This window comes from Micrasema longulum, unplaced genomic scaffold, assembly GCF_059751315.1.
Source record: "Micrasema longulum isolate JH-2025_06_02 unplaced genomic scaffold, ASM5975131v1 h1tg001453l, whole genome shotgun sequence".
Taxonomy (NCBI): Eukaryota; Metazoa; Arthropoda; class Insecta; order Trichoptera; family Brachycentridae; genus Micrasema; species Micrasema longulum.
This window is the reverse complement of record NW_028278639.1, coordinates 154,571-178,188: the sequence shown is the minus strand read 5'-3', so window position 1 is coordinate 178,188 and position 23,618 is coordinate 154,571. Positions and strand designations below refer to the sequence as shown.

Here is a 23,618-nt window from a genome sequence, read left to right as displayed (position 1 = left end):
TATGTATTTGTATTATATATTGGATTAAATAAATAAATTAAAGCGGGATCCAACCTAATTCTCTACAGCAGCATTACACGTCCCAGTCCATCCTCCATCTAACGACGCTTCCATTCCACAGGTGCTGCGTCCGTCGTCGCGCAAGGACGACGTGGTTCTGGCGATCTCCATCACGGGCACCGTCAAGGTGTGGTCTCTGCTGGGACACGAGAACAGCAACACGGAGCCCGTGTACGAGAACGAGTCCAAGCAGATCCGCTGCCTCAACGCGCTCTCGCTGATGTGCTGCGCCCACAACCAGCGCACCGTGCTGGTCGTCTGCGCCAAGTATTGCCAGATATACGATGCAGGTGATATTCCTGGCTATTTTATTTCGTCCAAAAGCTTTTTATTTCGTTCAATGACTGGCTATTTTATTTCGTTCAATGACTGCATTTTAGTTATCTTTATTTTGTTATTTCAATATTTTTTGTCATTCTAGGCGATTTCTCCGTCCTGTGTTCCATAAACGCGCCCGTCAACGAGCGCTGGATGTCCGGGGACTTCTTGTCTCCCGATCGCGTGCTGATTTGGTCTGACGAAGGCAAGGGTTACATGTTCAAGCTGCCGGCAAAGTAAGTCATCGTCCTTAGATTGTCTCAACGCTTGAGAAAAAACCTTTCTCCCTCATTTTCAACTTTGAACTACGGCACTTATTCTTTTGAAGAGATAGTTTTTATCATCTTATTGTACGGATCAGAAAACTGACGAGATTTTGGCTCTGAAAATATTAACATCATAATTACAATATTTGAGTTTGTGAGTGAAAATTCTCGGTAGAAGCGTTGTTTCCAAACAATCAATGGTCGGACTCGTGCGGTGTGCAGATACTCTATGCCTCGTTTTTTATTTCTATAGTATGTCATAATTATTTACCTATTTCTGTTCAAGCGAATAAAGTACTTGATTAAAATGGGGAAGGTACGAAAGCACATGTGGTTTTGCTGACGCCCACGGAGATAAAACCGGAGAAAGACTCCCGTGAGATCCATATAGAACCAAAATCGTGACAGATCTATATTAGCTGTCCCTTTCCACACCTAATGGTGCATAGGGCGCTGTATTGGTGCGCTAATCGCAGCGTATCTTGATCATTTTTGTTACATGAAGGTAAGATGATCAGTCTTACGCTTCAGGTGCCAGTCCAGGGACTATGAAATATTCTAGTGTGAAAACACCGTTTAAAATAAATATTTCATATCAACTGGGTCGTGGTTCCGTGGCTAGTGTCTGGGACTCACGGCTCACAGGTCCGTGGTTCGAATCCCACTCTACCCCAACTTGATTCCCATTTTCTAATAGTAAGTTATTTACAACTCGTTGAAAATGGCGCTTAAAATTAAATATTTGGGTAAATTATTAGAAGACAAATATTTTTTTTTTTTAAAAACTAAAAAAAACATGCGGGAATTAAACCCAAGACCTCTTGCTTGGAAGGTAATCGCGCTGACCATTACACCACGAGGCCGAGATTAGCTTTACGATATAAAATCTATTTAACTTCGGTTAGGCATGGTGCCTGCTTGGTTAATACCATGACGATGCTCAACTTTGAGGTGCTTGACACAGTCTCCGGCTGTAGAAAACCGGATTGCACCTGAACCTGAGGAGCGATACGGTTGTTGATGGCCGGAACAAGCTTCCATAAGAGCCGGTCTCAACGTGAGCACTTAATAACTTAAAAAATGGGCCAGATTTGTTTTGGAAAATAGATTTACGCATATCAGCTTTCAGCTGCTCGATTAAAATTAATAATGATTTCTAATTCTCTATGCTTCTGGCCAATTTCTGGTGCAGTTCTCTGATTCGTGTTCTAGCCAGAGGTGACATTAAGTATACCAAAACTGTGCCCGATGCAGCTATTGACATATAATTAATAGACGCGTTATTCTAAATAAATTGATGAGACAAATATTATTTTCTCTGTAGATTCGCACGGCTCAATGTACGCTGGGTACTCACCTTTTCTACGATTCCACATGTTACGGGCGTGGATTATTAGGTCTGTGACTTTGATCAAAGTTTGGCTAAAAGATGTTTCATTTCCTGTGAGCTCAATACACTTCATTCTAAACTGTCAAAAAGTTACATCAGCCTTTGGTGATTTACGCTTGTTGAGATTTTATTTTTATTTTTTATTTTATATTTATAGCTTGGCCAGAGCCACCCGGGGATTGTCTTTTGAAACTTCGACGGTCTCTTATAAATCCATTTTCCTAGGCATCGTATGCTACGTAGCTGGCTGTTGGGCACACCGATGTGAGTTGCAATATTTCAGGCGAATTATTTTAAGCGGACAAAGGCAACCTCTTCTGGCTCTTTCTAGAGCATATAGGACATGCTCGACGGATGCACTTCCGGTTCTAACGGGCTTGTTCCCTTTGAATCTGGAGGTTCGGCGACGATCTGCAAATTTCCACCTAAAAAGAAAGCGTTCCTCTGTTTTTGGTGGCGTCCGTCTACTCCTAACTGAAGAAGGGTCTCAATCGAATATAAAAAAATGTCTTTAAATGCTCTTCCTGATGCTTGGCAATCGCGATGGGAATCTTCCCCTTCAGGGAGGGTTTTTTCCTTCAATCCGTCAGCGCTTAAAATCTTCTCGGGTTATCCCCGATCACTGGAATACGCAGTTTTTATCAGGTCATGGTAAAATTAATCAAAAATGATTTGTTTTTAATATTGTTGACTCCTCTGCGTGCTGCTGCGGATATCCTAACCAATCTTCTGAACACATCCTGTGGTCTTGTCCCTTTCCCCCTCTCTATGATTACCGAATGGAGCTTCTCGCTACTATCGATATACAGATCTGGCGGCTTCCAAAAAGAATTTAGAGACTTTCAAAAAGTTTCGTAATCATTTCGGCGAATTGGTCATGTCCAATCAACTTAATCCCAGTCAGTAAAGAATCCACTTCCCTCTTTTCTCAATCCAATGAAGCGCATATTACGGACTTCTGGATTACTTTCTATAGGCTACCAGATTACAGAGAGCTCCTTCGGGCAGCTTTTCTCGTTTGACAATGAGCAAATTTTCCGTATATGTGTATTCTACGCATTTCTTTTTCTTAGTGATGTTTGCTTTTTAAAGAACATAACCGAGTGGCATACTTAACTCCAAACCAGCTTTTTTAGGATTAGTGCCTTGCGTGAACGGCAACGATATACAATTGCAGCTATTGAGCTGATGCGTGTATATCAAGTGTACACGGTTATTAAACATTATACATTGCTGTGTGCATCTAGTTAACATTCACTGAACTAGCACTGGGCCATTCCATTTCTCCAAGACTCGGTTTGTCAGGAAGTTCTTCCCGGGGTCGGATGTTCTCATCCTCCTTCTGGAGGCAGTGTTTAGTTGCAATGAACGACCTCTGAGATGGCGGTTTTCATTCATAGTGAACATTGATTTCAACTCGGGTACATTATATTGCTCAGTTAAGATTTGTAGATGTGGTAGAATGTTTTCTTTATTAGATATAGAAGAGAGCCAACTTAGTATCAGCTTATTCAATAAATTGGGCTGTATTTTAAAATAAATATACATTGTGCTGCGGATTCCGTGGACGGCCAGACGTACGGATGTATTTATATTCCAGGAACTGGGACATAGGAAAAAAACTAACATTTATGTGCGAGAAAAGAATCCTGCAGTTCTTTTAAGGAACTCTGATAGTTTGGAGAAATCTGTTCTCCTGGGAAGTGTCAATGGGACAAGGTCGCGTGGACGTCAACCGACAAGATGGAGTGGCTTAATCTGACGAATGCCTACAGAAGAGCGCACGACCGTTCCAGATGGAGGGAGACTGTCCACAGGCGAGCCATGCCTGGAGTCAGGCGTGATCACCATCCTCAGAAATGAGCCACGGATTGAAGAGAGAGAGATATATATTGTGTGTTAAAGCATGTTTTCACCACAGTGACATGTCTGATCGCGGCGTGTGTCCATTAGTTAATAAAGGCAAGGAAGGGGATTTGAATCGAGTTGTGGTCCCGTGGCTGGTGTTTCGGACTCACAGCTCAAAGATTTGTGGTTCGAATCCCACTCTACTACAACTTTTTCCCCTTTTATATTAGTGAGTTATTTACAGCTCATTGAAAATGGCCCTTAAAATTAAATATTTGGGTATATCATAAGAATGCAAATATTTCTTTTTCTTTAAAAAAAAAAAAAAAAACCAATCAACTTCGCTTGTAACGCGTCTATTTAATTATATGTTATTAAATGCAGATTTTTTGGTTCAAAGGAGTGAGGAAATTAATCTATTGCATGTATAAATCTTAAGAAATAAATTTGTTTTCCTTTACAAACATTTATTGAAATCAAAAATTCTAACTGTCAAAATAGGTATAGGTATCTTGCCGCAAATTTTAATATTTAGAATATTTTTTTATTTGAACAAATTAAGAGAGAATTATAACAATAATAATAATGTTCAAATTTGTTGCAACAGAGAGGGAAAACATTTTTGAGAAGGGAATATGGGAGTCTAGCCATTTACAGGGCTTATGACCTGTCAATGGCTGGTTTAAGTGGCCACTTTTCAGGCGTTGCCTAGTAGGTGATTCAGCCAGATGAATCTCATCCACATAATAAAGCTTTCAGCTCCTTTACTTCACAAAAGTCAACAGATGGAAGAGTTGAGGAAGTGTGGATGATTAAATGTGTGATGTGGCGGCCTCCGTGGTGTAGTGGTCAAGACGCTTGACTCACGCACGGAAGGTTCCGGGTTCGATTCCCGGTGAGAACACAAAAATTAAAAATGTGATTTTTCTCAAGCCTGGTTGTTCTGTAATGTAATTCGCCACCGTAATTGGGCCTCCTGGCCTGTTGTGGTGCGAAAAAAAAAACATAGGCAGAACGGTGAATGTTACACTGTGTATAAAGTGGCCACTTAAACCAGCCAACGACAGGTCATAAGCCCTGTAAATGCCTAGACTCCCATATTCTCTTCTCAAAAATGTTTTCCCTCTCTGTTGCAACAAATTTAAATATGAACAACTCCCTAGGGAGAAAATCCAGCCAGTCTGCAAGCATTTGGACATACTCAAACATTGTCGGATGATAATAATGGTTCATTAACATAGCATTTACGATAATCTACTACATTTTTGTTGCAATAGATTTCTTTGGATTGTGTGTAGGTACAACCTGTTTTAGGCAGACATTTTTCTATGCGGTGCAAAATAATAATAGACCATGGCTGTACATGGTGTACTATTAGACTTCTCTAAACCCAAACCCATTAGCTATTTTTTTTCAATTTTTTTCAAAAGGGTCACTTCACGTCTTTTTATTATATTTATTTTTAAATAATCAAAAATAACCGTGTTAACCGAATCAACATTTTTTTCTTGCGATGTCAGATAATATTTATACAAAGGCTTAAAAAAGGCATATTTTTAATTACCCAAAATGAGACATTACACACCCTGTGGGATGGTTGGTTGGTTGGAAGAAATTGCCATTTGGCAATAAGCCCGCCAATGTACAAATAACATTATGTACAAAAAGTTAAATAAATAAATAAATGTATGACAATTTAGCGCCAAACTTGTGCGCAATGTTTATTAGAAACGCAGTCAGCGGTCATAACGTGTGGCGTCAAAATGACGAACCGTTTTGTATGTGCTTTTTTTTGAACCCGAAAATTAGATATTTATTATATATATTTAATTTTATTTCTTTATTTTACACTTTATATACATATACAATATATACACATATAAGGTCGGCCATATTGCCTTAAGGCAATTTATTCGAACCTACCCAAACCGTTCAGTTTGAGAAAATTATAAATACATGGACATATTGAATTTTACAATTTTATACAAAAATTATAAACGAAGATTAACAAAATAAAAAAAATATATAAAAAAATAACACTATACTATGAAGAGAGAAGAGGGGATGGGAAGTGGAACAATTTAAATATTAAGATAGTGACATTTCAATCTTGACTTGAATGTAAATAATGAAGGGGCGTCTCTAACATTAGTGGGTAGATATTCCACAATCGAGCGGCTACTACTGTGAAAGAGGAGGCAAGAAAATTAGAGCGATGACAGGGCATTAAAAGGGTTCTCTCGTTACTAGAACGAAGAGATAGCCCGTGTTGTGAAAGAGGTTGGATGAGCTCTCTCAGATAAACAGGCGAAGTGGGATTATTTAAAATATGTACAGCCTAAGCCAATTACAACAGTTACATGAAGAAACATAAATACAAGAAACTAAACAAAAATAACATAAAACTATGTAGCAAAGACAAGCAAGGGCAATACAATAATGCTATACAATAATTCATAAAAATTAAACACATTTAAGATTCCGAGCTAAATCATGCCAATCCAACTTCATCCTACACTGTTTTAGTGGCGAAGAGATCTACGAAAAGCCGGAAGATGTATCCCAAAGAATTCTAATTTATGTGACGAATTGATTAATCTACACATTCTGGCATAGAATTAAGAATAGTCCAGAAGGAGCGTAGAATCATATTTGAATACATCGGACTGTGTCCGATAATTCCCCCACTTGGACACACTTTCGCCGTGCGCATACTTGAAGTCACCGAGTAATATTGCCAGAATGCGAAGAATATAACCATAACACAAATGTAAGGTAAAAAAAAAGCAATTTGTTAATTTCTCTAAAATTTTATTGTCCACGCGGAAACATTGAATGACACAACAGAGTAGATAAGTAAAGGGTCATTTAATAAGAGTAATTGAATTGATGAACTTTGAACTTAAAATATAAAATAAATTTTATTTTACATAAAACGGATATTTTTATATCATGTTAAATAATATTTTATATTTTGAAAATAATGTCGGCCAAATGTCCACCACGGCGTTGTTTAATCCGAGGTTCAATTTTCATTATTTCTCTAATTATATGAGCAAAGTAGGGTAAAAAAATTTACTACCCTGGCAACACTTACGAAATTTCCATTTTTTTTCTTCGACAATCTGACAGATGGAAAAATAATTCTAATTTTAAGTAATGCATTTACTACTTACACATGCATTTGCTAATTACACATAAAATGTGACCCCATCCTGTTTCTTTAAGATCCCAGCAGTATTTCTACACTTTAGAACGACACAACACGGCATAGTTGAATTCAAATCGGGAGTTGCGTACTGAGCAACGTCCACTAAAAAACTAATGGGTCAAAACGTAAAACTACTCCTTTAAGAGTAGTTTAGTCGCCTTCTGTTTGATGCAGTTTCTGGACTATTCCTAATTCTAAGGTTATATTATTAAAATCATAAAAATTCGCTTTAAATATATATTATATTTTTAACGTTATTTCCCATTTGTGAAAATACCCTATTGAATCCGGGTCGTGATTTTACAATGTTCAGGTGATACGTGGAATATTTTGGTCCTAAAAATCTGTAAGTTCTTTACCCAAACTCAGAGTTTGCGGTGGACTGCATGACCTGTCCCAATTAAAAAAATAATCAAATTGAAAGATAAATCGTCCGCATGTTACCGAACGCGGCGACATAGGCTATTGTTCAGTCAACTCGAGCCTGGTATTAACGAACTGGCCAAAGCGCATTGGATTCTTTATCAGATAAGTGTAAGTGTATCCCGAAGATGGTTCCTACAGAACGTTCTGACGAATCCAATAGAAGACGATTCAGATTATTTTGTATTTAAATTTATTTCAACAGAGAGGGAAAAAGTTTTCGAGAAGGGAATATGGAAGTCTAGGCATTTACAGGGCTTATGACCTGTCATTGGCTGGTTTAAGTGGCCACTTTACACACTGTGTAACATTCACCATTCTGCCCATGTTTGAACATCCATATTTCCTCAACTCTTCCATCTGTTGACTTTTGTGAAGTAAAAGAGCTGAAACCTTTATCACTTCCCTTCTCGAAAACTTTTTCCCTCTCTGTTGAAATAAATTTAAATACGAACAACTCCCTAGGGAGGAAATCCAGCCAGTCTGCAAGCATTTGGACATAATCAAACATTGTTGAATTACTACCTGTTAAAAGAAGAAGTATAAAAATTGGAAAATTGTTTCCAGGCGTTGCCTAGTAGGTGATTTGGTTCAGCCGGATGAATCTCACCCACGTGATAAAGGTTTCAGCTCTTTTACTTCACAAAAGTCAACAGATGGAAGAGTTGAGGAAATGTGGATGTTCAAACATGGGCAGAATGGTGAATGTTACACAGTGTGTAAAGTGGCCACTTAAACCAGCCAATGACAGGTCATAAGCCCTGTAAATGCCTAGACTTCCATATTCCCTTCTCGAAAACTTTTTCCCTCTCTGTTGAAATAAATTTAAATACGAACAACTCCCTAGGGAGGAAATCCAGCCAGTCTGCAAGCATTTGGACATAATCAAACATTGTCATATTATTTTGTACCGTGTCTCGAATAATAAACTATTTTGAATCTTTCCGTCAAAATGTTGGTCTTTTTATATCAATAATATTATGTTGTTATTTCTCTCTTGATTTGTTAAAATACTTTTTAATGTTAAGCATTTTAATCATTGCTTTTTTCACAGGTAAAAATGTTTTAATTTCTGTAAACATTTGTTTGAATTTATCGAGCACAATTTTCATTAGTCAATTTTACTGTTGATCTTTGTCGTTGCCGAAATATGATATGTCAAAATGGCCTGGAAAATCATTCTAAGATAGCAAAGCGCACTTTGAAATGTCATGGTGATATATTTTTACTAAACAGCTATCTGTCCTCGTGACTGAGGATCGTGACCCCCTGTACCCGCCTGCACTATCTCTCCCTCGACAGCGCTGAGATGCCTGCCACTGTCCCGAGCCGATCGGTCCATCGTGTAAGGGATCTACCTCTTCTTCTATCTCGCAACCAGTCACTCCAGACTATCCTCATTATCGCGCGAAAAGAATTGGAGAACGCGTCGTAGGCAAATATCATCCGGAGTTAAACATGGTACATGGCGAGTGAACTGTCAATTGATCATCGGACATTCGATTGTGCGGCTGTAATTTAAACACTTCCAGTTGACAAATCATGTTTCGGCAACGGCCACTAATCATCTGGATGTTCACGATTATTATTTGAATTTTATTTCCATTTTTAGCAAGCTGCGTGGTCGTGTCATGAGTAGGTCAGAAGAACAAATATAATTTCAATTTCCCGCCTTTTGTTCGCTTTCTTTTTTTCAGACTCTTTTGTTTTGTTCAGTTTCTCCGGCTGTGTTTGGTTGTCGTTACTTTGTCGCGTCGTCTCGTTCTTTCGTGCGGGTGGTGGAGGCAACACTGGAAATATCTTATGGTTCAACCAATTATAACATTATGCATTTCATGAAATAAAGACTTTTCGTACATTCAAAGACCTGAGAACTGTTTTGCACCTCGGTGTTGGAGTTTTTTTGATAAATTAGATATAATTGTGATACGCGTTGTATCAATAATATTTAACTTAACAAGAGTTTTGTTGTATACTTTGCGTATTATTTTAATGAGAATTAAATTGAGTTTATTGCAAATGGGGATCTTACTTTGCTGACAGGTATTTCAATATATGGTTACAAAATGTGGACAATTAATGAATTCAGCCGCGTGGTAAAATAGATGATTTTATGAAAAGTCTTGATAAAACCAACAGATAAAAAAAATAAACAACTGATCGAACGCATTTCTTCTTTTGTTTTGTCTCTTTCACACAAACACCGGCCATGAAACAGCGTCTCTGTCTTCCTTGTTATAAGTTATATTCTCGTGCTCTTTCTTATACAGGAAAACAGATTTATTTTGGTATTGGCATCACTTTCATTCGTATAATTATTCTTCCCGTAGTTAGGATCAATATTTTTTCTATTAAATCCAGCATATTTATACAAAATTTTCTTTCCCAATCAGTAGCTCAATCACAAATAACTATCGAAGTGCTTAAAAACATGCAAAGCATTTGAGCATTTTTTAATTTTTTTTTTTAAAAAGAAATATTTGCGTTCTTATGATTTACCCAAATATTTCAATTTGATTGCCATTTTCAACGAGTTGTAAATAACTCACTATTAGAAAATGGGAATCGAGTTGGGGTAGAGTGGGATTCGAACCGAGGACCTTCGGTCCGTGAGTCCAAGACACTAGCCACGGGACCACAACCCGATTCAAAAGTTGACAATGAACAATAATGAACATGCTTAAGTTATCGCAGTCACAAGTCAACGCGTGTGTTATCTCTAAGTCAGCGCTTGTGTCGGTTTGTTTTTTGTTTTCTCGTAAATAAATACAGTTCATTGACGAAAAATTGGTGTTTACTATAAAAAATATAACAATATATTGCATTTGAAAAATAGTAAGGAGCATCTAATACAAAAAAGTGGCAATTAAATTACAATTACTATGGCGACTGCTTTTCTTGACATTTGGCTCGCCAACAGCCGGCTAATTACAATGAATAGCATGATACATGCTACATGCCGCCGGCCGCAGGTGGCGTGAATACGGGCGTTCAGCGCCCGCACGGGCTGTTTCATCATAATTTTTATTTTACATTACATATTTTTAGCTATATTTTGCCCCGGTAATACTGAGTCTGAGGCCAGGCTCGAAAGTGAATACTTTATCTTTATTGAGAGCCTAGCACTCAATTCTGTACATATACCGGGGATTCTAGCTAGTTATTTGATTATATATTTGCATTTTTATTATTCTCTATTACGCGTCCGGAACAATAAACCATAATTAATAATCAAAATAATGTGACCTCACTGGGGTTACCCGTGCCGAGGACACTTAACAATATACTTCTACATTTGAGAATAAACAAAGAAGACCAACTTTATAAACAGAGATAGAGACATAGAGACAGAGATTTGAATTATTTCCATATTTAAATTTATTTCAACAGAGAGGGAAAACATTATTTAGACGGGAATATGGAAGTCTAGGCATTTACAGGGCTTATGACCTCTCAATGGCTGGTTTATGTGGCCACTTTACACACTGTGTAACATTCACCATTCTGCCTGCCCACCTGGTCCATGAAGAAGTATAGAAATTGAAAAAATAACATTTTCGGGCGTTGCCTAGTCTAGTATGTAGGTGAAATAATTCAATAAGACGAATCTCACCCGCATAAATAAAGGTTTCAGCTCTTTAACTTCACAAACATCAACAGATGAAAGAATTTAAGGAATATAGATGTTTAAATATGGGCAGAATGGTGAAGGTTACACAGTGTGTAAAGTGGCCACTTTTCAAACCAGCCATTGAAAGGTCATAAGCCCTGTGGATGCCTAGACGTCTATATTGCTTTGTCTTAAATGTTCTTCATCTCTGTTGTAATGTGTTAATACAAACAGCTCCCCAGGGAGTTGAATCCAGTCCTTGTCCACAAACATTTGGACAAACTCAGAATATTGTTGATTTAGTAAATTGCTTTAAATATGAATAATGCGATATAACTTTTTATCATAGACTTTTATTGTGATATGCTTAATTTGGTGGTCGAAATATTGAAAGATCTCAGACCAAAGTGATGAGCACTTATATTTGACCAAGTGATTTTGTGTTTGCATTAGGGTGGCCTTGTGTGGATCGCTGGAAGCGATATTTGGAGAGTGCGATTGGTAAGAAAGAATTAAATCACAGTGGAGACTAATACGTACTAATGGAATCAATTCTTTAACAAAGTTAATAATATAGCTGTCTGCTTAAGCCGCTCTAAGAAGGCGTGCGCTAGTTACATATAATTAACATTAGCATTGTGAATTAATGATTAATTTATTAATAGCGTATCAATATCATTAGCATCAAACTCCCATCTTAGTTAATGAACTTAAAAAATAAAACAAATTTTATTTCACATAAAACTGATATTTTTATGTCATGCTAAATAATATTTGATGTTTTAAAGATAATGTCGGTCAAAAGTCCACCACGGTGTTGTTTAATCCGAGAGGGACAATTTTCATTAGTTCTCTCATTAGATGAGCAAAGTAGCGTAAAAAAATTGACTACCCTGGCAACACTGGGCGGCCTCCGTGGTGTAGTGGTCAAGACGCTTGACTCACGCACGGAAGGTTCCGGGTTCGATTCCCGGCAAGAACACAAAAATTAAAATGTGATTTTTCTCAAGCCTGGGTGTTCTGTGATGTAATTCACCACTGTAATTGGGCCTCCTGGCCTGTTGTGGTGCAAAGATAAATATAGAAAATAAATATATTATTTTAAATAAAATATAAAAAACACTAACAAAATGTCCATTTTGTTTTCTTTGACAATCTGACCGATGTAAAAATAGTCAAATTTTTAAGTAATGCACTTGCTACTCACACATGAAATTAATCCCATCCTGTTTCTTTTTGATCCCAGCAGTATTTCTACACTTAAAAACGACACAACACGGCGAAGTTGAATTCAATTCGGGAGTTGCGTACTGAGCGTCCTCTACAAAGAAACTAATGGGTCAACACGTAAAACTACTCATTTAAGAGTAGTTGAGTCGCCTTCTGTTTGATGCGCGTATGCGGTTATCGAGTCTTTCACAGCTTAAATCAGTCATAGAAACATCAGCGTAATCTAGAATGGGTAGTAGTAATGCTTGTACAAGGGTGCATTTAGTATTAATGGGTAAGAATTTTTGCAACCTTCTAAGTGAGTGTAGACTGAAAAATATTTTGCCGCTTAATTCATTAGTGTGAGCTCGCCAGCAGAGATGTTCAACCATAGGTACTCCTAGATTTTTTATAGATATGTGGCGAGAATGAACGGTAACTTGGGACGAGGAAGACGTGGCACGATCAAATAAACCGAAATCTTAAGTCTGGTCATGTCAAAAGCAGCCAGAACCGAAGGGCATGTATGACGAGACGTATGAATGTCTAAGAAGCTAGGGATGTATACCAGGATAGACGTGTGTGGCGGCCCATTCTCTCTGCCTACCCCTACGGGAGAAATTTATTTATTTATTAACGGACACTGTCCATGTATATAATTTATAGGGTTTAAATATTACAATAAAAGAATATATTAAAATATTTTTTAAAAAAAGAAAGAAGCATTGACAAACATAAGGGACATCGAGACAAGATCTGGACTATTTATTTAGTGCTCGTTTAAATCGCTGTAAACTCAGACCAAAAAAGTCAAGATGATGATTTTGGTAGCAATATTAGCTTCAAACATTGGCGTGATGGAAGTGGTAGTAAATAGCCGATACCTTTATAGATTCCACAGTCTCTTCTCGTAAATATTCTGCATCTATTTTGTAACATGTTAATCTTATTTTCTTTCAAAGTTAACCAGTTTCAATTATTGATCTGACTGTCACTAACAAAATAATTGGTTTAATCATAAAATATAATTGCTTGTCTTTTCAATATGCAAGTGTTGTGTCGTCCAACTGCCTGTGACACATTGTTGGGTAATTACTACAACATTTTATGTTACCCAGTTGTACTAATTACCCCATGATTCAATAATCAACCCTCTCTGCCCGGGCGTCCATTCGAGTAAACCCCAAATTTATGATTCATTTACTCGCATACCTACAGAAATTAATAAGCAGCGTTTATTTTCAAATTACTGGTATCCCCAAGTCTCTATTTTTTCTGCGTGTGTTAGAAGTCGGCATAAAACAGAAAAGTTCGGTGTTCAGTTTGACAGTTGGCCTCTGGCTGGTCTGTTGGTTTGGTAGCGAATTCCCGTCGTCTGAAATGTCAAGATTCATAGATTATCGACAAAATATCAATGTACGACAGGGTTATGAATAATGAAATCAGGCAAGAGTGTAAATCTGAGTAAAGTATAATTGATAAGATTAAAAAAGGGTATCTGAGATGGTTCGGTCACGTAGAACAAATGGACAATGAAAGAATGATAAAACAAGTATATATGGCGAAAATGAACGGTAACGTGAGGCGAGGACGACCGAGGAAGACGTGGCACGATCAGATAAATCAAAATCTTAAGTCTGGTCATGTCAAAAGCAGACAGAACCAAAGGGCATGTATGACAAGATGTATGAATGTGGAAGAAGCTAGGAATGTATGCCAGGATAGACGTGTGTGGCGGTCCATTCTCTCTGCCTACCCCTACGGGAAAATGGCGTGATGGTAGTAGTAGTAGTAGATCAAGAAAGGAGTTCTGCGTTGTTTGGGCATGTGGAGCAAATGGATGGGGAAAGCACGGCTAAAAGGATCTACTGTGCGAAAGTTGATGACCAAGAAAGACATCATATGACCGAATGCAACAAACACGCTTGAAGGTCAACATGTCAAAATTTTGAATAATCAGCCTGCTTGCATGAGATGCATAAATGTAGAGAAAGCGAGGTGGTGTTCTATTCTCTCTGCCTGTTCTCTCTGGTTAGTAAGGGCCAATGGTCATGCCGACTACCAACTTAAGCAGAAAAAAATAGAGACGTATATACGTATACCAGTCGAATTAAAAAATAAATTAGCATATCAAATCTCGTTGTCAAAGCTGATTTCTGGAAGTATATTTAATCCAAATATACTGAAAGAGATCATTTTGTATGTTCCCAATAATTATACTAGAGCGAGATCTCACGCACTGTTTTACACACCCAGAAGCACTTACACCAATGCAAGTCAGAATTCACCCATTAATAGGGCAATTTGCTTGCTGAATATGGCTTCTGCAGATAATCGATCTATTTTTCTGTACATATCAGCAGTTCAGCAGCTATCTGCTTTCCATTCATTAACTTCTAACATATATTTACAGTCTGTATTATGTGCTGGGTTAAACAGCCTGTAAAGTAATGCAGACTACAATTTGTCAAATAAATATATTTGAATGAACACCCGATCTGAAATGGTTAAAAATTGTTTTATTTTGCAATAAACCCTACTTGAAATAAACAGAAATTAAAAATAGCTACTTACTGTAAATCACAAAATGAGTTACGTTGCGGTAGTGTCGCGTACTCCAAATCCAAGGTCCGGGGTTCAAACCCCGCTCTACTACAGCTTGATTCTTTTTATTTTACTTTAGTGAAGAGGGAAAAGTTGAGGAAATGATAATTCTTTAAACATAAGCTAAATGATGAACGATTCACACTGTGCAAAATGGCCGCAAAAACCATCCAACGGTACGTCAAAGACCTGTAAAAGCCTTCTTCTACAGCCTTATTCTCATCATTCTGGATGGCGGCCTCTTCCGAACGTCTCCATTCCTTCCTATCACCCGCTTTCATCATCCACGTTTTACCGGCTATAGAGGCGATGTCGTCGACCCATGTTTTCTGTGGCCTTCCAACACTTCTTTTGTTTGCCGATGGTCTCCACTTTATTATTCCGGGTGTCCACCTGCCATCATTTTGCCTCGCCGAGTGCCCTGCCCACTGCCATTTTAATTTTGCTGCACGAACCCCGATATCCACGACTCCTTATTTCTTCATTTTCGAATTCTGTCTCATAGACATACACCGAGCATCTGTCTCTTCGTGGATCGTTGCGTGCATTTGCACAACGTGCACAACGGTTTCTAGTCCGTATGTCGTCACCGGCAATATTCACGATTCATAGACTCGTCTTTTTAAGCATACAGGGACTTGTTTATTTTCAAAAATATATTTTAGTTTGCCGAAAGCAGCCCAACTTAGTCCTATGCTTCTTGGCAAATGCTAGACTTCCCTCCTCAAAAATGCTTTCCCTCTCTGTTGCAGTCAATTTAAATCCCCGTGGCCTCAATTTTTGGAGGCAGACGCGCTTAGCACTAGCGTCTAGACGCTGAAACTTTATTCGCTTTATTTAATGAAGGGTTTGTTTTAAATAATTTATATATTTTTATTTTGTCATCCATTTTATCATGTGCACTTTTATTTTCGTAGTGTTTAGTACCTGTTTAGTGTTAATTTCGATGTTTTAAAATCTACCGTCAATCGGAGAGTATTTTTTTTACAAAATTTGATACTTCAAAAGCAACTAGGACAATATCGCTGGGTTTCTTGCACAAGTTGGTCACTGCATTTTACTAGTTGCGAGATATTGCACTTTTGAAGTCAAAAGCTCACCCCAACAAACCAACAATGGGCAATTATCGTAGATTTTTTTGATTAGCTAATAAATTAATCTAAAAAATCACAAGCTGATCGGTACTTATCTTATTGAAATCTGTTAAGAAATAAAGGAGATATAAAGGATATATTCTAGTAATTTGTATGGTGCCAAAAACAAACAATTCGTGACGTCATCAAGTATGACGTCTTCGAATGTTTTGTGATGTCATCGGATTTTTTTTCATCAATGTCTATGGATTTTATAAAGCATTGTAGATAGCTTCCTTTTTCTATGCGTCGTTTGTTTACATTTACAGCGTCCTGTCACTTCCAAACGCTACGAGTTGTGATTTATAATTTTCATGATAAATTGCTAATTCAATTTATCATTATCATAATAAATTAATATTTGGAAGAGGTTGAAAACCATCAAATAATAAAAGAAGTTCGAGATGTAAGATGTAATCCGTTTTCACTTTCACCTGTCAGTGCCTGGAACTGGAGTGTGGAGCGGTAAGGAGGGGGCTTGAGATAATATGCATAGACAACTCTCCTTATATTTCTATCTGTGGCCTGTGGCATTACCAACAAAATGAATGCATTACTCGTGAACTTCTGTGTCAAAATTTATTACCAACTTACAAAACGATCGTTTTCAAAAGACCTTATTTTCGGAACGAAAATTATGAATGAAAATATTCATTATAAGGGCTTATATAAACACTAAGAGAATCTTTTAAAAATCTTTTGTTTGTAGAGTAGGTTAAATCCTATATTCCTCCCGAGTGATAATACCCTATTTAAAAAAAACTGCAAGGTGAATATTATACAGGGTGCGGCAGCATAACTTCTTGTTTTCAAAACTCAATAAAACCCACAATGTAGGCACATACCTAAAGTTTTGTTTTTCTTCGTTTTTGAAAATCAAATCAGGCAGGTGACGTCCCCCACTCTCCATACACTGAGTAAACCGATTTCTGGCGTTTGTCATAACTCTCGCTGGCATATCAGGGTTTATCTTGCCAATTTCTTCCTGGAATTTGGTCTTCAAATCTTTTAGGGTCCTCGGACGGTTCGCATGAACACGGGATTTCAAAAAACCCGGTAGAAAAATCGCAAGGGGACATCGCGGGGGAATCGCGGGCCAGCCACTCCAAACCGCCCCTGATTGAGATGAGGCGCTCTGGGAAGTGTTCCCTCAAAACAGCCATCGATGCTTTTGGAGTGTGTCGTTGCACCGTCTTGTTGGAACCAAGTGCCCCCTCATCTAGCCGTGGAAAAAAAAATTCTATAACGTGATTACATACCGATCTTGATTGTCTATCTGGCTTATACTCTCCTATCGACGGTAGTAGAATGTATAGTAAATAAATAAAAATGCCTAAAATATTTTTCAGGCCAAATAACTTCACATTACTAAAATGCAATAACTTCTTAACAACTCTAGCAGAATTACATATATTTTGTCATAAAAACTTAAAAAGCTTTGAAGCAAAAAAATAACCATACAGCGTGTTTCCTCGATTATAAGACACATGTTTTTTCCCTATGTTTCCGAATTTGGGGTCCATCTAATAACACTGAGTAACAGTTATTTTGTTACAGGAACAATTCTCACTGATTCTTCTGAATCCGAATGTGCCATCAAAATTTGTCCATAATACAGCATTTTTTGTTGTTGCATATTTTACTCACAGAAAACACACTTGTTTGACATAAAAATCTTATTTATTGTGTATGCAGACATTTGGTAGAATTCCATATTTAATTTGGTAATGTATCCAAAATAATACAAGTTTATTGGATTATAATTCTACTTTATTTTTTACAAAATATACAAAGGGTATATTATGGCGCGTTTCGTCTTGTTAGGATATTTTCAAACAATATATACCCTAATTGAATTTTAATTACTCTACTTATTTTGGCTTGCTGCAAAATAAAATAAAAATCTTATTCAGATGGTAAAAAATAACATACAATACGAAGACGTAAAATTAACCAATACTGACATACACAAATAGAATACTAGACAACAACACTAACACAAGCAAAGACTAATGTAGGACAGTCAAAAATGGACTTAAACACTTCATACCTTAGCTTCAGACGTTGGTGATGATCGTACACAAGTAATATGCCAATTTTAAAATACTTTTTATTATGACTATATGACTTTGCCTGTTTATAAATTATTTTTTTAAATGGCATGTTTTGGTCTCGAAAAATAAGGGTGTGTATTATAGTCGAGGAAATACAATAAATCAATTTTTAAAAGATAAATTAACATTTAAAAAAAAATTATAAACATTTTATTCAACTGTTTTTCCATATTTGTTTTATCATACGAGGTGTGCTCAGAAAATAATGGGAATTTTCGTCTACATAATGTTGTCGCCTTCAAAGTAGTCCCCATTAGATATTATGCACTTGTGCCAGCGCTTCTTCCAACCCTCCAAACACTTCTTAAACTCCATCTTCGGGATAGCCAGTGGCTCGTTCAGCGATGTGCTTTTAATGGCATCTGTGCTTGTAAAACGACGGCCCTTTACAGTTCTCTATACACGGAGCCATGCCTGGCGAATATGGAGGCCGGGGCGTCGTTACAGTATTGTTTTTTTGCCAAAAATTCACGAACTAGCGATGAAGTGTGAGCAGGTGCATTATCAGGGGCGGCCTCCGTGGTGTAGTGGTCAAGACGCTTGACTCACGCACGGAAGGTTCCGGGTTCGATTCCCGGTGAGAACACAAAAATTAAAATGTGATTTTTCTCAAGCCTGGGTGCTCTGTAATGTAATTCACCACTGTAATTAGGCCTCCTGGCCTGTTGTGGTGCAAAAAAAAAATGTAAAAATGTAAATGTAAATCATGGTGCAAAAGCCACGAATCGTTTTGCCACAAATCCGGGCGTTTTGTGTGGATTGCTTCACGCAAACGGCGTTGAACTTGAAGGCAGTACTCCTTATTGACCGTTTGACCTCGTGGCGAGAATTCGTGATGCACTACGCCATTAAAATCGAAGAAAACAGTGAGCATCACCTTCACGATCGACCACATTTGACGAGCCTTTCTCGGTCTTGGCGTTCCAGAATGCCTCCACTGGGACGATTGAGCCTTAGTTTCGACATCATATCCGCAAACCCATGTTTCGTCACCTGTTATAACACGTTTCAGTAATTCTGCATCGTCGTTGACTTCATTTAGTGACACCTGAGCGACTTCCATTCGCCGCTGTTTTTGTTTGAAATTCAACAATTTTGGAACAAATTTTGCTACTACACGTTTCATACACAAAACATTCGAAAAAATTTCATGGCATGAGCCAATTGATATGCCAACATCATCAGCGACTTCTCTGATTGTGATTCGGCGATCATTCATAACCATTTCATTAACTTTTTCCACTTTTCATCGGTTGTTGATGTGCTGGGGCGTCCGGGCCGTTTGTCATCTTCAACAACTTAACGGCCATCTAGGAAACGCTTATACCACTCATGAACTCTTGTTTTACTTAGCAGACTCACCATAGTCTTTTGTTAACATTTTAAACACTTTATTTAATTTTTTACACAAAATTTGATTCAAATTCTTTGATCCATTTTTTTAACAAATGTAAATCGCCGAGCTCATAAAAACACGTCTAACCTTAGCAGCTGCCACAGACAAAGTAAACAATTAGTACAGCTGAAAATTTTAGCAAACTTCAAGGGCATGTATACCAACATAAAATTTAACAAGCAGTCTCCTAACCCGCAAAATTGAAAAAATCCTATTATTTTCTGAGCACACCTCGTAGAAATTATAAAAAAAATTGGAATAAAGTTAAATTCAGCATTTTTATTATTATAATTAAACTGCTGTCAGTAAAAAAACTCAAACTAACAATTTACATTGAAATAACATCACCATAAGAAATATGTTGAAATTGATAAAATTTTGCATTTTTTCATTTGTTTACGATCTCTACTACTGCCCCATTTAAATCTAATGCATGTAAATTGTAACATCCTGTATAAATAATAAGATTATATGATGTTTAGCTCAAAGCGTTTATTATATTATTATGTTACCAGGGTACACTTGTGTTAATGTGTTTTTTGTTTTGCAAATAACAGTAGCATAGCCGATAACAAGGGATTCCACGGTCCGACCGTAGACACCGATAATCCGGTTCTCTACGGGCTTCTGGCGCAGCCTGGTGACAAGGTGCGTATCAATTTTACTCTAAATGTGTCCAAATCTTCTGACCAGTCGAGATTGCGTAAACTCTCGAACGATCTGCCAAAAATATTAAAACTGAATGGTCTCGGTGAAAGAAGCAAACACAGTAGAACTTAGGTCTTTATATACCCGCGGTGGACCTGGCTTAGACACATGCTGCTGAGAGCCTTAACCCGAGTTGCCTCTTCACACCCGCGAGGTCCCGCCGTCTTGGAAGGGCATCGATGACGATCTTTCGGCTTTATTCGGCGAAACTAAGGGAATGTAGATAATAATTAATCAGGTAATAACTTATGTTTGAAATTTGAATCCCGCCACGTTTGCTGATTTATTTTCCAGTTAGCGCTTTCACCCTCTAACGGCCCTCTTCCGCTTTCAGACGCTGTCATGTCCGCCAGCGATGAGGATGTGCGGGGGAGGAGCCTCTCCGGCCACCAGGGGAAAGAGGCTGCTCCTGCTAAGGGGCGACTCGGAGGGAGTCATCTCCGTGTGGTGTGTGCCGGAGGGCCCCCCCGCTAACATAGTGCCCACACAGCGCCCGCCAGGTAGCGACAATTCGCTATTAAAATTTCACTAAAATATAATGCACCTGATGTTTTGTATGGCCAGTGGCTAATTTGACTTGGAGACATTTTTTATATTATTTTTATGGGAGTTGCGTTATTTTTTAATTTGTTTATAATGTGCAAAGTTTATATCTGTATCTCTAAGGCAGACGGATGCAAATCCAGAATATAATGAAATATTTCTATGTTCGCATACAATTTATGATCATGTCCATTGATTTTGAAGAAATGTAAGACTTGTTATCAAAGAACCAATGTATTAAGATATTAAAAATACAAATTAATCCTATAAATTATCAAAAATCACATAGAGAAAGTAGATTCTTTATGCTTTTATTGAACATTTGACGTTAGGATTTGCATCCGTCTGCCTCTGAGGTACAAATATTTACTTCAAATGGAAACTTATTTATTTGTTTACTTCAATGAAATAATGCTGGACGAATAAAATAATATATCGGGTGGGATGTATCGGCTGTGTCCCCTTTTGAGGGCTTCTCTATATTTGCTCTAATGACGAGGAAATCACAGAAAAATTCCCAGGAGAAGGCGGACTGTTGTCGTTCATCAACAGACCTTCTGATCCACTTGAAATGTTCAGCATCTTGTGTCCTGTTATCATTGATACTTTTTATTGCCTTTACTATATCTTTCATATATGTTCTTCTTCAATGGCGCTACAGCCTTAATCGAGCCTCGGCTTGCCCTCCTTCAATTTTGGCCTCCAACTCCGCCTGTCCTCAGCAGCCGAGCAGTAGATTTTATGTCATCCTCCTACCTTTGTCCGGGTCTTCCAATCCTCGTACCCCCTGGATGTCCAGTCCTGACTCTTAGTTTCTCGCGCATTAGGCATTCTTTGTATGTGTCCAGCCCATCTCAACCTGAGCAGTTTTATGTATGTTTAGATACTAAGGGCTTAACTTGGCTTCTTGCGTTAGTCATTGTTGCTTTCCAAGTATGTTACCTCTCTTAACAAGTCCTTTTGACTCATCACTATATTAACATCAAGTAAATCCTCATCTAATAGTTTTTATATTTATAATTGTCCATTTTTCTTTCAGCCATTGCTCCCACTGTGAGCACCAGTCTGGGCATCGCTTGGGGAGAGATGAACCCCGGACCGGTGGGCATATTGGACCAGCTAAACCACCCGGAAGAACCAGGTATTATAATTAACATAAATACATAATTAAAATAAATAAATAATTAACATATGATCGATCCCCACTTTTTCATTGATTTTCAGAAATCAAGCTGACCGCGTCGGTCTACCTCGCCGGACAGAGCAGGCTGGTCGTAGGAAGGGAAGACGGCTCTATAGTAATTGTTCCCGCCACGCATACTGTGATGCTGCAACTTCTACACGGGACCCACCAGCAGTACCACGGTAGGTGCTAGTCAGTTTACCTCACCGGACAGAACCGGTTGGCTGTAGAAAGGGAAAACGGCTCAATGAGCATCGGTTCTTTAATGCATACTGTGATAGTACCCTTTTGTACGCAAATCACACAATTTAAACCCGATTTTATTAATATTTATGCAATTTTTTTTCAGATTGGCCTCCACATCAGTTGCTTCTCGGACACAGCGGTAGAGTTAACTGTCTGTTGTACCCATATCACGTCCATCAAAGGTAATTTTAAAGTATATATTGATTTAAAAATTTAGAGCTTACATTAGATGACTCGCTGAGAGCTTGAGTTCTTGCCGCCGTAGTAGAGTATTAGGAATGTCTGAAAACGCTTGAATTTTTTCCTCCGTCTATGAGTATTAGGGATATCTTGGAGACCTTGAGTTCTTGTCCTGAGGATATCTAAAAAAAATATCAAAAGTCTGAAGATTTTTCATTACAATTTTTTATCATTATCATCACTTCATGTCCGCTCCCTAGTTGGAGCATATAGTGTCCACAAAGAGCCTCCATGCATCTCTATCGGCTGCCAGGTCCTGTGCGCCTTCCCAAATCAGGTTCCGAGATAAACTGCCGACGAACAGTCAGCAGCGGACGTCCAGGACGTCGAGAACCTAATGTCTCTTAAAGTAGGCAAACGTGGTTAAGGCTCTCAGGAGAAATCCGCAGTATATCGCACAGCTCACTGTGTCGCCTCCGCTTGATGACAATCGTCACCCGAGTTTGCTGCGTCCATTCTCTTGTTACTTCATTCCTTACAAAGTCAAACTACGGCACACCCGAGATTCTTCTGAGACACCTATTCTCAAAATGCAGTATTTTTCTGTTTTGGGCCCCAGTGAGGTGCCACGATTCTCATCCGTAGAGGAGAATAAGTGCTATGCTGGCGTTATATAGGTGATTTTTGATTTTCACTGAGTAAATATCCAATCTCCAGACAGCCTTCATACTGTTGAATGTGGCGCTTGCTGCCGCTAGCCGCATTCCTAGTTTCTTTTTTAAAAGCGGCCATTTTCTGTAACACATACTCCCGGGTATTTGAAACTCTCGACCTTTTCGATGATATGGTTTGACCGAGCGGAGTTTGAGCATCAAGGCACGAAGTGTTACACAGTATCAATATGTTTCTTTATTGGGTGATTCCTCGTGTGTTGGATTTGTTCCGATGTTTCGGCTACCAAGGCAGGAGCCATCTTGAGGGTAAACTGAGTGTTTTGTAGACATAAACCCAATAATGAAGAAGAGGAAGCTAAACTTTTCGATCTAAGACAAATATATTGTTTTCAATGTTTAAAATATATATTTAACAACCAAAATTTATTTACAAGTAATTCAAATAGATCAAGTCAAAGAAGGAATCGTGTGTTAGAAATAGCGGATTGGTCAGTATTTGAGG

The 23,618-nt window shown here is 38.0% G+C and overlaps 1 protein-coding gene across 5 annotated transcripts in view; it reads left to right on the top strand.

Annotated features, from left to right (window-relative positions):
- The window catches only part of Rbcn-3B (WD repeat-containing protein Rbcn-3B), a 97,013-nt gene that overhangs the window by 9,044 nt on the left and 64,351 nt on the right, over positions 1 to 23,618 (top strand). For 3 of the 5 annotated variants that reach the window (XM_088235822.1, XM_088235821.1, XM_088235818.1), the window contains exons 5-12: positions 122 to 350; positions 482 to 614; positions 11,580 to 11,627; positions 20,140 to 20,230; positions 20,625 to 20,790; positions 21,873 to 21,974; positions 22,058 to 22,198; positions 22,366 to 22,444. In XM_088235822.1, coding sequence (XP_088091948.1) covers positions 122 to 350; positions 482 to 614; positions 11,580 to 11,627; positions 20,140 to 20,230; positions 20,625 to 20,790; positions 21,873 to 21,974; positions 22,058 to 22,198; positions 22,366 to 22,444 — 989 coding nt within the window. Of the gene's footprint in view, positions 1 to 121; positions 351 to 481; positions 615 to 9,128; positions 9,156 to 11,579; positions 11,628 to 20,139; positions 20,231 to 20,624; positions 20,791 to 21,872; positions 21,975 to 22,057; positions 22,199 to 22,365; positions 22,445 to 23,618 lie in introns of all 5 variants that reach the window. The other 2 variants (XM_088235819.1, XM_088235820.1) reach the window with 2 other exon arrangements.